Source organism: Glandiceps talaboti, chromosome 18, assembly GCF_964340395.1.
Source record: "Glandiceps talaboti chromosome 18, keGlaTala1.1, whole genome shotgun sequence".
Taxonomy (NCBI): Eukaryota; Metazoa; Hemichordata; class Enteropneusta; family Spengelidae; genus Glandiceps; species Glandiceps talaboti.
In genome coordinates, this window is record NC_135566.1 from 20,428,764 (window position 1) to 20,444,665 (window position 15,902).

Sequence of the window (15,902 nt, forward strand, 5' to 3'; positions counted from 1 at the left end):
ACAGTGTAGAGGGTGTCATTCAACTAACTGAATGTAGAAAAGGGTATCATTCCACTGTTTAACAGTGTAGAGGGCGTCATTCAACTAACTGAATGTAGAAAAGGGTGTCATTCCACTGTTTAGATGATATTTTGTAAAGGCAGTCATTCGTTTTAGGGTCACCCAATACTGCACGTGACACCATGCATAGGATATGTCGTCGTTACATTAACATATTGTGTGTTAAAGTTCATGTCATACCGTCCATGCTTTCAATCAACCAGCTGTACCAAAATGGCAAACGACAGACAGTCGTACGACTACATCATAATAGGAGCTGGAAGCGCAGGCTGTGTCCTGGCTAACCGCCTTTCACAAGATGAGAACACAAGTGTGTTGCTGATAGAAGCAGGTCCCGAGGACACAAAATCTGAGATCCATGAAGTTCCCGTCAAATACGATGCTTTACTAGGGAGTGAGGTCGACTGGAAATACAAGGTCAGCGATCGTGCCCCAGCTATAGATATATTTTCTCGGTACTAAGTGTTTCGTCTGAACAGTACATAAGACTGTTACATTTAGTATCACTGGTGTTAAACTGACTGACTGACTGACTGACTGACTGACTGACTGACTGACTGACTCACTCACTCACTCACTCACTCACTCATTTATTCTTGCATTCATGATTACAATAGTCTATAGGCCTATTGATATTTTTGTTTACCGTGACCTTGTATTGTACGTCTACATAGTGTACCATTCTTTAGTTTAATATCTTAGTTAAAACTTATACAGAATTGAATGGATGGGAGGAGTGTCCTTGCTTACAGTTATATGAATTGGTAACACTAATAAAAGTATTACTTGGGCAACACAGTAAACTTACCATGTAAGAACATTATACTGGAAAGGGGGTGGGGAGACACGCCCAGGGGAACAAATGACAAACAACTTGCAATTGACGTTCACATATTTTGAGTGTTCTCGAGGATATATATTAAAGTTCAAATATAAAGTGGGGGTCAAAGACCGAGTAAACAGCGTTGAGAACAAGATGTAACCCTGTCGAATGTACCACCACGTGAAAAAGTGGGTAATATGTTAACAGTAAACAATGTACAGCTCGTTTCATGTTAGTGTTCACTTGCTCTGTTTGATACAACTGTTACATTTAAGATTGAATTGAATGAATACAGTTTCTTGCAATATTTTGTCAAAATGAAATGAATTAATATGCCACCATGGAGACATCAAATACCGTGACATCAAATCATTGACAGCCTAGTGCCTGTGTCTAGATGAAATATGTTTAATGGTTTATTTTGTTTAAAATGTACCAAGAAATTGATCTTGTTTATCTTAAAGTGTAAAAAGGTTGAGACCAAACACTACAAATCTGAGAGTGAAGAAATTTCATTATCATTTCATATCAGGCTGATGTGAGATGGAACCATTTACAATTTGTACGAGCAGTAGAAATCATAATGATATTTTCATACACAGCTGAAACTAAGTTGAATTTTATTTTTTAAATGTATTTACTGCTTTGCTACAGACAGTTTCTCAGAAGCAGGCTTGTCTTGGGAGAGAGGATAACTGTTGCTATTGGAACAAAGGAAAGGTAAGTACATACATTACAATAAATCACAACTTACATGTCCCGTCAGCTTCCATGGAAAATCATTGCACCTTTACTATGATAGAAAGCCATATTATACATCCCATAATAGTACTACTCTACACTACTCAACTCTACATAATGGTTTACTCTACAATGTCACCTGTGCATATCAGTAGTAATTTTCTTCTTTTTCAAAACGTTTCAATTGAAATTTGTACATATTACACACCTTCATGTTTATGTTTATAGCACAAATTTCTATTTCGACAGATGAAATAAATGTTGTTAACAGTGTTCTGATCCTGTTTTGGGAGCCTTCAGTAATTACGAGGGGGGGGGTGTGGGCTGGGGTGGGGGGTTGTATTATAAAATCTGATCCCCCCGTCTCAAAATGACAAATTCAATGACAGATGGATGGCTGTTATGTGGACAGATTAAAGGGACAGTAGCTGTAACTTTTTATGATTTTTTTAGCACAACTGAACTGATAATGTTCAGTAGTGCTATAGGCATGGCAAAGTGTCTGTCTGTCTGTCCGTCTGTGTGTGTGTGTGTGTGTGTGTGTGTGTGTGTGTGTGTGTGTGTGTGTAAACAAGTTAAAGTCAAAAACTGCAGGACCGATTATTTTGATATTTGGTGGTCATGTTACTTCTGGTGTCTAGTTGGGAAATTGTTCAAAGGAAAATGATTGCATCAGAGATGTGGGTTTTGGGTCAAAAATGTGATTTTTGGTCAAGAAACTTAAACTCCAAAAGTACTGGGCAGATTGACATGGAATTTGGTGGGAAGATTCTTAGGAGTGAGTAAATTAAGATTTGTTCATGACATGACGATTCCCTTAGTAATATGTAAATTAGGGCTAAAATGGTCAAAAACCTATAATTACAAAACTACTCAGCAGATTTGGCTGAAATTGTTCAGGGATGCATCTGTGGGAGTATAAATTAAGAAATATTAAGCTATAATGATCCCATCAGTTATATGTAAATTAGGTGTAAATATGTAAATTTCAAAAAGTACTTGGTCAATGAGACTGAAACTTGGTGAGATGTTTCTAGAAGTGTTATTCTGAAGATTGTCTTCAAATTATTTTGACACAAATGTCCTAGCAACCATGACCACGCCCTTAGCAACAACCAAATGGCAGTTTATATTGGTCAAATAACATCATCTGGTGGGCAAGTGAGTAAACATTCAAAAATGTATGCAAATATTCCTAGCAACCATGACCACACCCATAGCAACAACCAAACGGTCGTATATTTCACAAAGATAACAGGGATTAATAGACAATTGAATAAACATTCCAAAAAATGTATGTAAATTTGCCTAGCAACAAGACCACGCCCATACCAACAGCCGAATAATCACGTATATTGTGAAGATAACAACGGGGATTAATAGACAATTGAATAAACATTCAAAAAATGTATGCAAATGTTCCTAGCCAAAGAGACCACGCCCATAGCATCAACCAAATGATCACATATATTGGAAAGATAATATCAGGAATTCATACACAAGAAGTGAACAAAAACATTAAAAACTGTATGCAAATATATCTAACATCATGACCACGCCCATAGCAACAGCCAAATGGTCGCGTATATCGCAAAGATAGCAACATGGTTGGATAGGCAACTGGATAGTCATTCAGCAAATGAACACCTATTGTTAGCATGGGCTAGGATATGGATAAACATTTTTAAAAACTGTACAGTTGTGCTACAATGCCATTGGCGGTATTTTTCAGTATGTTTTATTCTGTGTATCAACTACAGTTTCTAGTTTCTTGTTCTACTCCATAACGCACATTGAAACACTCCTGTGTTTGGCAAACACTTGTAAACACAACCTGTATATGTACCAACTGCATTTTTATTTTTGACAAGTGAATTTTAGTCTGGACTAAAATTATCAACAATAACAGTGCACTTTACACATATACAGTCGTGATAACAAGCCAAATACAGGGTAATTCAACATGTTTTAAGGAGTAGAACAAGAAACTGCACTTGACACACACAACAAAAGTATTGAAAAAAGGTAATCAAGTTACAGATACTGTCCCTTTAAATAAATTTGATTATACATGTATAACACATATTTCTGCTATGCACAAATATCACCAAACTTACTGGTACATTATTCTTTGTTTATAATTATATAATAAATAATATATAGCAACAGCCAAATGATTGCGCATATCGCAAAGATAGCAACATGGTTGGATAGGCAACTGGATAGTCATTCAGCAAATGAACACCTATTGTTAGCATGGACTAGCATATGGATAAACATTTTTAAAAACTGTACAGTTGTGCTATTGGCGGTATTTTTTAGCACAACTGAGCTGATAAGGTTCAGTAGTGCTATAGGCATTGCTAAGTGTCTGTGTGTGTGTGTGTGTGTGTGTGTGTGTGTGTGTGTGTGTGTGTGTGTGTGTGTGTGTGTGTGTGTGTGTGTGTGTGTAAATAACTTAAAGTCAAAAACTGCTTGACTGATTGCCATGATATTTGGTGGGTATATTACCTCTGGTGTCTAGTTGGGAAATTGTTCAAATCAAAATGATCTTACCACTGGTGTGTGATTTGGGTCAAAAAATGTTATTTTTGGTTAAAAAACTTTAACTCAAAAACTAAAGGGCAAATCGGTCTGAAATTTGGTAGGAGCATTCTTAGAGGTGTTTAGATTAAGAATTGTTCATAACATGATGAGCCCATCAGTAATATGCAAATTGGGGCTAAAATGTACATTTTTTGTCAAAAGTCTTTAATTCCAAAACTACTGAGCAGATTGGACTGAAATTTGATGGGGATGCATCTAGGCGTGTATAGATGAAAAAAAATTAAAACACATAATAATCTCATCAGTGACATGGAATGTAGGTGTAAAAATCTGAATTTTGGTCAAAAACTTATATCTCAAAAAGTACTACGTGAATGAGTATGAATCTTGGTGAGATGTTTCTAGAAGTGCTATTCTATATATCATTGCTTTTCCTAAACAATCTTCAACTCTGAAATTACCCAGTAGATTGGAGCTTAACTTTGTTGAGAATGTGTAGATTTATCCTCATTAGCTGACACAGTGAGAACAGTATATTGTTAATTAGCTATAATGTTTACTTTACTATTTCCTCTGGTGGTAATGTGTGTATCATGGCCAGTTTGGTTTATGACTTGATTATGTAATATGTTGTAAGACAGCTGTTTAAAAAATAAAGAAGTACAAAACCTTGTAGACACATCACTTTAAAGTTTGATTAGGATGTTGCTATACTTGTCTTGATTAAGTTCACTTCCAACATAGGATGGCTGGATTATTGAAAACTAGGTATGACAATTTTGTTTTGGTTACAACTTTAAATCTTCATACAATTATATATCTATGATTGCCCTGAACATGAAGTTGTGCGACAATGCAATATTTGCGCTATTTTTTTTTAAAATGTTACCCTGTGTTTTAAAGTATCACATAACCAGTACTTTATTGTTGTTCCTCTACTGGTTGTTTAATCATATGTTCTGTAGTAAAAAAAACTGTCTAGTAAACTATGAAACTTCATTGTATTTGACTTTTCTTGCTGGAATTGACTGTAGTGTAGAATATTTACATCAAATTAGCCATGTTTGGAAAACACTATTTATCTGAAACTTCATTTCAAGTGAAAACTATTTTTTCCTTCACTTTTCATGCAACTAAGTAAGACAGAGTACAACATAAATTACCTGTGAAATTCTAAAATATGTTTTTACCGTTCATTACCATTTTCAACGGTAATGCCAGTGAAAATAAAATATTCTGCACTATTTTCTGCTCAATGGACATTCTCATGAGACAAGATATTGAAGCCAGTGACTGGTTTCAGCATGTATGTGATACAGGCCCTTGAATCTTTGCATGGAAATCGGGTATATGGCTCACATGACGTATTCCCAAACAGCCAAGCTACACAAGATGCCGTAAATTGTAACTACATGCAGCTTAGCTAAATATGAGCCTTAGTTTGAAGGGGTGTATGTTGTTTCTCTCAGAATTGTAGACTTTGTTTGAAATAGTGCAGAGTGCATTTTACAAGAATTTTATCTTCTCACTCTTTGGTAACAAGTACAATCCAGGTAGGTCATAAAATGAGTCAACGTGGACAGGTTTTTAAAATATATGACCTTCCCCCTTCGACAGGTTCTAAAACATGACCCTCCCCAATCCCCTTCCCCTCCCTTAGGATACATTGTAACTAGATCAGAAAAAACCTGATAAACAGTGCACAAATTTCAATATCGTGTACTACGTATTTTTGTGGACACCCCTGTTCAACTCAGTGAGACGCCATCTACCCATCATCGGTCAGTTGGCATGACTCAAGACTATAGTTTAGTGATATTTGAGTTTTTATGTTGATAAAATACAAATATCCATGAGGCCTGCTTGATGTTCTTGCTTAACAAACATTTGACAGGTACTAGGAGGTTCAAGTAGTATCAACGCTTTGCAGTATGTTAGAGGATGTAAGGAAGACTATGATTCATGGGCTAGTTTAGGTGCGGATGGATGGAGCTTTGCAGAAGTATTACCTTATTTCTTGAAAGCTGAAAATAATACCAAGTGAGTTTCTTGATATATAATAATAATAATAATAATGATGTATGTATGTAAGTATGTATGTATGTATGTATGTATGTATGTATGTATGTATGTATGTAAGTATGTATGTATGTATGTATATAAGTATGTATGTATGTATGTATGTATGTATGTATGTATGTATGTATGTATGTATGTATGTGTATGTGTGTATGTGTGTATGTGTGTATGTATGTATGTATGTATGTATATATGTATGTATGTATGTATGTATGTATGTATGTATATGTGTGTGTGTGTGTGTATGTGTGTGTGTGTGAGTACATACAAAACAGATGCTATTATTGTTTTAACTTCAGCCCATGTCATTGTTTCATATCAAGAAAATCCTAAAATATTGAGTGACTCAATTTAAAGATAATTAACAATCCTAACATTCTTCTTTTGTTGTGGTTTACATTAATTTTCCATCATCACTGCTGTATCAATATTAACCCTCACTTTACACACTTTGTAGCAAAGAACACGTGGAAAGTAAACACGGTGATGAAAAAGGACCAATGACATTGTCAGATATGCTACCGCGGTTGAAATTCTCAGAAGTGTTTGTAGCAGCAGGTATCAAATTTCATCTCGTTTTGTCTGTTAACATATTTTATATTGTTTTCCTGGTTGACTCAGACAACAAATGTGATAGCTGTGTTACTACGTATGCATTACTATTGTGATAACTGTGAATCGTTACTTGACTACTGTACATTACTATTGTGATAATAATAACTTCAATGCCAAACTTTAGTCATATGGACATTTACGATAAACTATGCCATTTAATGTTAACATTTCCCATTGATACCGCTACCGCAAACTTTCTACATGAAGCATTTAATCGTAGAAAAACCTTTATTTATAATTTCAAACGTATGTGATATTTAATTATTTATTTTGAAATTTTCTTTTGTGTCCTATAAGCCAGAGGGCTGGATGTGGCTCTTTTGTTTATAAATTCTGTTTAAGTATTGTATAATTTAAATAAGTTCACATAGGACACTTTAATAAACTATAACATAACATAACACTGTCTATTGTGATAGCTGTGAAAACATTACATTTATACTTTATAAGGACAAGAGACAAGAATGTATTCTATTTTTGCTGAAATCAAGGAAATACCGTGAGATACGTGTCTACTATATACCGTCTTTTTATGATGCCAACTGATGTTAGAAACTGTTGAATGGATAATCTGATCTACTCTTAAAACATACAGACTATTTAATTTTAGAGTTCACTGGATATGTTTGATACAACCACTGAACAACCAATAATAAACTGCATATCAAGATTGCACTTTCTTGCTACATTTTTACCTCCTGTAAGGGGACGGGAGGTATTAAAAGGGGAATGTCTGTCTGTCTGTCTGTCTGTCTGTCTGTCTGTCTGTCTGTCTGTCTGTCTGTCTGTCTGTCTGTCTGTCTGTCTGTCAATCGGCTTGCTCAATTGTAATGAAATTTGGGATATATAATCTTTAGGGTAATAGCTAGACCTGATTAGGTTTTGAGCCAGATCTGTTAATGTTTAATTAGAGAAATTTGCATATTAATGAAATCAACTAATTACGCAATATCTTAAGACTGCATACTTCAATTTCAATATAATTTAGTATATTCGTTAAACATAACAACATACATTTGTCCTATAAAATTCGTTGATGTATCTTAGAGCGTTAATGAATAATTTGCATAAATAATTTTTTTTTTTAATTAGGCTATATCTTAAGAATACATACTTCAAATTCAACATAATTTAGTACATACATTAACCATAAGAAAACACATATGTCCTATCAAGTTTGTTGATGCACCATACAGTGTTAATGAATCATTTGCATAATTAATGATTTTCGGTAATTAGGCTATATCTTAAGAATACATACTTCAATTCCAATATAATTCAGTACACACGTTAACCATAACAAATTGTGTATGTCCTGTAAAGTTTGTTGGTGTACCTTACAGTGTTAATGAATAATTTGCATAATTAATGATTTTCAGTAATTAGGCTATATCTTAAGATTGCATTAAGTAGTATCATACACTCTTACATACATTAACCTAAGAAAGCACGCTTGTCCAAAAAACAAAGCCTGTTACCATAGTTTTTTTAGTTTAATGAGTTATTTGCATAATTAGTGATTCCCTTACGGGAGGCGCTCAGTTTAAATCTGGTGTCTAAATGAAATAAACCATTTAAATTCACTGCAATTAAATGCAGATACCAAGTTGGTATCACATCAAAGTGTAATATGTGTAGTTTCTTATTGGTTTCAGTGTTGTTGTATCAAACAGAGCCAGTGAACATTAATAAGAAAAAAACTGTCAGTCAGCAGTGCACAGGCTATCAAATATTCGTTTCTATAGAATAATATATTTTATTTGTATTCCTAACAAGGTAAAGAACTTGGATATGATCTAATAGAAACCAATAACTGCATTGATTCCGTAAGTTTAGAAAAATGACTTTAAATAAAATGTATCTTCCTGATGAACAAACTGTTTATCAACTTTCTTGTGAAGTGATAGTTTGCCTTCATTAATGATTTTTCCTTTGATATGATGACTTAAATGAAATCCTAAATACATACATTCCAAAATTATTGATAAATACACATATTCCAAAATTATTGATATTGCTATTTAGTACATTACGTACAACAAAAGAACCAGTAAATAATGATTGTTGACAGCATACTTGTGAGATAACAATATTTTAAAAATGAACCTCCATAGGTTGGCTTTACCCATCCACAAGCAACCATAAACAATGGCAGACGAGAAAGCACAGCAACTGCATATCTTAATCCGGCAAGGAAACGACAAAATTTGTCTATCTGGACTGACACATTAGCAACTAAGGTAAGTGTATAGAGGTTTGTGTATGCTCAGACACTAAAAAATGTATGCATAAATAAATTTAGTGTGATGACGCTAAAACGTTCACATGTCCGTATTGACAGCATGACTGCCTGTGCCTGGCACCCTATTTTGCATATGACTGACTATGTTTTGGGGATGGAGAACTTGTGGTGACTCACTGGCAAGTAATCACCAAAATATAAACATTACCCAGCTGGGTTGTTCACACACGCAAATGTTGCATATTTGAATAATCCTGAGTGTCTCGCATTTGCATAGATTACCCATAATCCTCTTTATATAGGGCAGTTCTGTGAAAGTCTAAAAAAAGAAATGCCATTCTTTTTAAAGCATTGAATGTTAATTGTTAGCTTCCTGTGTCTGTATCAGTGCCAATGTACATAAGTTCTAAGAACCTAACACAAAAGTAGAATACAAGTCAACACTTACAAGTATTGCAAACTTAATACTGTCAATCGGTGAAAGCACAGAAATATTAAGTACACCGCAAGAGGATCTGATGATAGTAACAGCATTTTAAAGATTATACCTGTCCAGTCTCTTTATAGTATTAATAATATTAGTTCTTTATGTAGTTCTTTCTCTGCTCAAAACACTTTAAAATCACTAACCCGGTATGCACTAATAGCACCGCAATTGTCATCATACTTCCTGAACTCCGTGGGGAAGACAAATCTATATTGATTTGAAACAATTACCGATTTATGATTCTTTTAAATTGGGATACATGTTTTTTTTTTGAAGATCATATTTGATGGAAAATTAGCCAAAGCAGTGAAATTTATAAAAGACAGTGTCGAAGGCGAGGTCAATGTAAAGAAAGAGGTTATATTATCTGCGGGCAGCATTGCATCACCACAGGTAAGGAAATAATCTAATCCATCAAAATGTGAATGTGTCATTAATACTTTGATCTCCACATATTTCCATGCTGTCTAGAATATGTCGTGTTGGAAAAGAATATTCATATTTGTAAGTCATCATGAAATAAATTATATTAGGAATAAATAAGACATCTAAGGACTACTTCTAGCCTTCAAAAATGCACCAATCATGTACTACTCTATAATAACCTGCTCAGTATATGGATTAACCTTAAAAGACGCATTGGCATGTGTAAAAACTAAAATAATCTGTAAATGAGATTTAATTCATTCATCACTCACTCACTCACTCACTCACTCACTCACTCACTCTCACCCATCCACCCACCCACCCACCCACCCACCCACTCACTCACTCACTCACTCACTCACTCACTCACTCACTCACTCACTCTGTCACTCTCTCAAAAAGCTGTATTCTTATTCCTCCGTTGTAGCTCTTGATGCTATCGGGTGTAGGACCAAAAGACCACCTTAAAGAATTAGGTATTCCTGTACTATTGGATCTACCTGTCGGAGACAATCTGCAGGTAAATGTATTAGGTTTACAATATCATATCTTTAAAAAGATATGGGTAAGGTTGAATTCAGGTCGGTATTGGTATACAGGGGGTGAAATTCTAATACTCATTCGCTCATCACTGTTGGTTTTCAAAGTAAACCAATACAACTGTTTTGTTGTACTCAATTTCTTTGTGTGGGCAGAGATCACTAGAGTTTGTATGATACGATGCATAATATCACCTCATGTAACTACTGTTAGTTCTGTTTTGTGGTGATAGTTTATATGATACAAAGTTTAAAAGGTAATTGATTAAATAAAGGAAGACAATTTAGTGCATCTAAGACGTTTTACTGTCTCAAAATTGTCTTTCGATCCCCCAGAGGTAGTGGCCGTGCTGGGGCAATCGGAATGAGAGCACCCCAAGTAAAGTGGTGAGTCTGGGTACTAATGTGAGAAAACAAACCTAAGTAAGTGCAATTTCTTCAATGAACTTTACGTAGGTTTGTTTGAATCTTTTCAGGATCACATCATTGCAATGACACGATGCAGCAGCAGCGGTGCTCCAAAGGTACATATCTTTATATTTTGTTGTCCAACGATCTAGCATATCTGTTAAAACAGAGAATGATTACATTAGTATGTGGAACAATCTGTGCAAGCCCGTTTCGTGTTAGTGTTCACAATCTAACAAGAAATTGCGATTTTGCTGTCGTAGAGAGTTTAATGTGCAGTTTCTTATTAGTTTGATTGATTGGGTGTGGTTGTATCAAACAGCCAGTGAACACTAACATGAAACGGGCTGTAGACTGAAATGATAAGGCTCCTAAAATCAAGGTTATTAAAAAACACTCCTAGAAATAATGATGTAAGTTATAAATTATTTATGGTTCACATTATCAGCAACACATACTAAACATGGTAACACTATACCAGTTATTCACTTATATGACATTTTGCACGCTGTTATTGACATATGCGAAAGCTCTCAGCTTACAAATCATCATCTTTGTATTGGTTCCGTTTCTAATACTCAGCAGTTAACTTCATTAGAACTTTACTAGCATTTGAAATCTGAAGTATGCGACTATCCAAATAGTTTACCAAATTGCAGCGTGTGCAGTGTTACAGTAGCTGAGGGAAAAACCGTAGACATTATTGTAATTTCAACTCATTCATATCCCTTTTTTGTAGGATCATTACTACAAGATCGCACCTGACATACACGCTTTTATCAAGACCAAGGTAATAGGAAAAAAATAAAACAATGTTACAATATAATTGGCAATCTGTATAATGCAATGGCAAATTGACTTATTTCAAAGTCACTTAAGTTTATTTTCATGAATAGTAATATTTTTTCGTGGTAAATTATACATTCTTTAAATTGAGCCAAATCATATTTGCCATTCCTTGCATAAACAATGATCAAGAGATGCGAAGCGCTGAATTGATATTTCCCATGATGCCTCACCAGTGTACAGGGGCCGCTATAATAAAGCTAAATTTGGCAATTTGTATACCTCTATTATAGAGAAGTCGAGCATTGTGGGATTGTTTAAAATGAATTTCATTGGTCACTAAGGTATGCGAAATGCATTCAAAGTAAAGCTAACATCACCTCTGCTCCTTCAATAATTATACATGCTGTACATTGACAGGAAGACCTTCCTTGGCCAGATATTCAACTTCATTATACATCGTCATTTTATCATGGCGGAACAAGCAAGGAAGAGAAAAGTCTGCGAGGATATCGCGATGAGTAAGTAACATATCAAATACCTACTTTCCAATGTAGCATGCCAGACCTGGTTTGCTAATATCATATAGAACGCATCCGCAGTGAATATACTTTACATAATTATACGTTATAAAGCAAACATTCCACTTCTCTATCGAAAAGTCTTCTACTAATAAATAACTTCTTATACACCAAAATACAAAGTAGAACTCACATGAACGAATATAAGTTGTATGTATGTATGTATGTATGTATGTATGTATGTATGTATGTATGTACTACGTACGTGTGTGTGTGTGTGTGCGTGCATGCATGTATGTATGTATGTATGTATGTATGTATGTATGTATGTATGTATGTATGTATGTATGTATTAATAGGTAATGTAATATTTATGTAGTTTGGGAACCTACTTGAAGATAGAAGCAATACAGAAGGGCTCCATCACCGACCAAACATTGTCATGGATTTTATTCATGTGGCAAACAGTAATGTAAAAAATCCTGGCGAACTTAAGTGTGTAGTTCAACATTTGTCCTTGCCCAAATACTGGGAAAAGACTTTTAGCATTTTTGTTTCTCATTTGTAGATTCGACAGTGCTATGCTATATGAAATCGAAGAAGAAGCGGAAATAAAGGAAGGTGTTTGTTTTTTCCCGACCTTGTTACATCCAAAGAGTGTCGGGAATCTTCGGTTGAAAAGTCGAAATCCTTTAGAGTCACCACTAATTGATCCCCGTTACCTTGAAGACACAGATGATATACAAGCAATGACAAGGGTATGTTGTGTGCATGTTTTCATATTCCTATCAAGAATATTCGCGTTTTGTTTAATTTGAGAGTCTGGATAATAAGTTCAAGCTGATTCCATTGTGTGGATTAGTAAATTACCAGAACACTTGAAGCTGATCAAAAATATTCATCAGCTTGGTAGTTCAAAGTTTTTAACATTGAGCATAATGGTCAGCTCTAACTGTGGAATTTGTCATTCTAATGAGTATAGTTGATCAAGACAGACCGAAAGCTCAATTCTAAATAGCTTTGAAATGCTTATGCGTTATGACCTGTAAGTCACTTGAAGCTGGGGCAAAGTTTGTACAGTTCCGACCACTTTGAATGCTTACATAAAGGAAGAAAGACTATATAAAATAGATATATTGTACATATGTGCTAGTCTTTTACGAATGAAATTTAGGCATTAAGTTTCTTTACAGCTATAGATGTACCTTTTGTTGATTATTACATTTAATTCTATTGGATATTTCTGATATCAAGACAGCAATCTCTATACTGATAGCGTTTTTGTTTTAACGTAACTAATTAATCTCTTCTCTTTTATTGCAGGGAATGAGATTTGTACAACAATTGACAAACACAGAAACTTTCAAGAAGTATCAGTAAGTGACATGTTATCTTTCTATAGGTAGTCCTGATCTATTTGCATTGCATTATGATACAACTGGCAATATGAAGTGATGCTGACATCACAACTCTTTGCCAACACGAGATTAGCTGCTTAATATTGAATTTGAAAAGGTATATTACCTGTTTCATGTCAGTGTTCACTAGGTCTGTTCAATAAAACTACTTATAAACCAATAAAGAAAACTTTACATACTACACTCTAGATAGCAAGATTGAATGAATACAGTTTCTTGCGTCATTTTGTTTTAAGAAATGAAGGGAACTACTGTGCCACCATGCAGACATTAAATGTAGACATCAAAACATTGGCACCCGCGTGCCTGCGTCTGGTTGCTGTATGTTAAATTGCTTATTTCATTTAGAAAACAATGTAGCGAGAAATTACAATCTTAAAGTGTAAAAGTACAGTTAAATTTCTTCTTGGTGTTTGAGTTATTGCATCAAATTAAACAGAGCCACTGAACAATACACATGAAACGGGCGGTAAGTTTTCTAGTTGGTATAGGTCATGCGTTCTATGCTGTTTGACATGTCAGGTTGAAAGGTTATCTTTAGTCTCTGGAAAGTAATAATATCTTCTGATGTACATTAATTCAGTAGGTGTATGTATATACCGGTTCGTTCGAGTAGCTTTTCACATTATATAACCTAACATTTCTCGTTGAAATCTTGCCACCCCACATCCAAGTTTCAAATTTCAAATTTTCAAAAAACGTAGTTGTTCACAATAGTCACAATATACACTATTCATAGCAAATTTCTGATAAATCATTCAAGCTATATTTGTAGATATGATTACTTGCACGACTCAGAATTACTTGGCCATTTCTTGTACCTTAAGGACATGGACAAAAGAAGTGACTGTAATCGTTCAGCAATAACCCCACTGGATTAATTCTCTGATTACTTTACTAAATTTACCCCAAAAAGTCTTAATACACTCCGCCTTTAACAAAGACTTGTTACAGATTAATATCAAATGTAAATAAATGTTTATTACTTACAGAATAACACCGGCATATTTTAAATTCAAGAACTGCCCTCATGAGATAGATAGTGATGAGTATTGGGAGCATGTTATCCGGCACCTCACAGTGACAGTTTGGCACTATGTTGGAACCTGTAAGATGGGTGCCAAAGATGACCCCACAGCAGTGGTGAATCCATCCCTCAGGTATTAAAACGCTTCTTTTCATTGTTCTTGTTGTATTATGTAAACGATCGAGGTTCTCGTGTATCTTGCTGAAGTGAAAGATTTTAATCTTGGAGGAAAAATGTAAATTTTATATATATTTGAATTTCCAAGGTATATGAGAATTAAGACGATGAACTATTTACAAGATCAATGCTCCCAACTAAAAACGGTGCCTGTTTTCGACACTTATGCCCACATGACTTAAGACTAAACTCATAATATTGGAGTAATACTAGTGTTTACCTAGATGTGCACTTATCTAACATTTCATTAATGACCTTTTACGTCTGTCTTTATCTACCACAGAGTGAGAGGTTTGGATAATATCCGTGTGGTGGATGCCTCTGTTATGCCGCATCTAACGTCTGGAAATACAAACGCACCGACCATCATGATAGGTGAAAAGGGAGCTGATCTGATAATAAAAGACAGATAACCAAGAATGTGTAATGATACCATAAGTCTCTATTCAGAAATACAAAGAGATTCGGTCAAGTTTAGAAATTAACAATGGAAAGGTCATGATTATTCATCAAATTTGTTGAATGACCTGACTAGGCCCTTAACAACAGACAACTGAAAAAATTGTTAAGGCATTTTTGTGTATTAAAAACATGCATAAGTGTAGATTCTCAGCTAAATAGATATTCAATGATAACAGTTTCACTGTAACATGTATCTTAAACAAAACATTCCAAGACAAATATATGGATACCTCGAGAAAAGTTGATTGAATAAAGAATATGTGCACCAAATCTCATTTGAATTTAGTCAACCGTTTTTGAGAAAACAATGACACAGACAGACAGACAGACAGACAGACAGACAGACAGACAGACAGACAGACAGACAGACAGACAAACAAACAGACAGCCCATCCCTAAAATATAACCCTCCCTTAGGTAAAACTTAATTTCAAGTCAAAACAAAATGTATGACAACCATTGCAAATTGGTTGATAAGGTATTAAAGGACATATAATCATACGTATTTCGGGGAATGATAATTTCCGAATCATAGAATATATAT

General features: G+C 34.6%; 1 protein-coding gene across 2 annotated transcripts; it reads left to right on the forward strand.

Moving 5' to 3' along the window:
* Nucleotides 1–261: 261 nt before the first annotated feature.
* LOC144449087 (glucose dehydrogenase [FAD, quinone]-like) lies at nucleotides 262–15,587 on the forward strand. Of its 2 annotated transcripts, XM_078139509.1 has the most exons (15): nucleotides 262–477; nucleotides 1,538–1,603; nucleotides 6,066–6,211; nucleotides 6,708–6,808; nucleotides 8,642–8,691; nucleotides 8,980–9,105; nucleotides 9,871–9,987; nucleotides 10,448–10,540; nucleotides 11,036–11,083; nucleotides 11,707–11,757; nucleotides 12,174–12,274; nucleotides 12,843–13,032; nucleotides 13,598–13,650; nucleotides 14,685–14,852; nucleotides 15,180–15,587. In XM_078139509.1, exons 1-15 carry the CDS (start codon nucleotides 274–276, stop codon nucleotides 15,307–15,309), a joined length of 1,644 nt encoding a protein of 547 aa, XP_077995635.1. In that variant the 5' UTR covers nucleotides 262–273; the 3' UTR covers nucleotides 15,310–15,587. The 2 variants fall into 2 exon arrangements, with proteins under 2 accessions (XP_077995635.1, XP_077995636.1); XM_078139510.1 differs by lacking the exons at nucleotides 6,066–6,211; nucleotides 6,708–6,808; nucleotides 8,642–8,691.
* The last annotated feature ends 315 nt before the right edge of the window (nucleotides 15,588–15,902 follow it).

Coding starts and splice junctions, on each gene's coding strand:
- LOC144449087 (XM_078139509.1), top strand. CDS start 274: ATGGCAAACGACAGACAGTCGTACGACTACATCATAATAGGAGCTGGA. Junction 6,809..8,641: donor AGAAGTGTTTGTAGCAGCAG/GTATCAAATTTC, acceptor ATTCCTAACAAG/GTAAAGAACTTGGATATGAT. Junction 9,988..10,447: donor GCAGCATTGCATCACCACAG/GTAAGGAAATAA, acceptor CCTCCGTTGTAG/CTCTTGATGCTATCGGGTGT.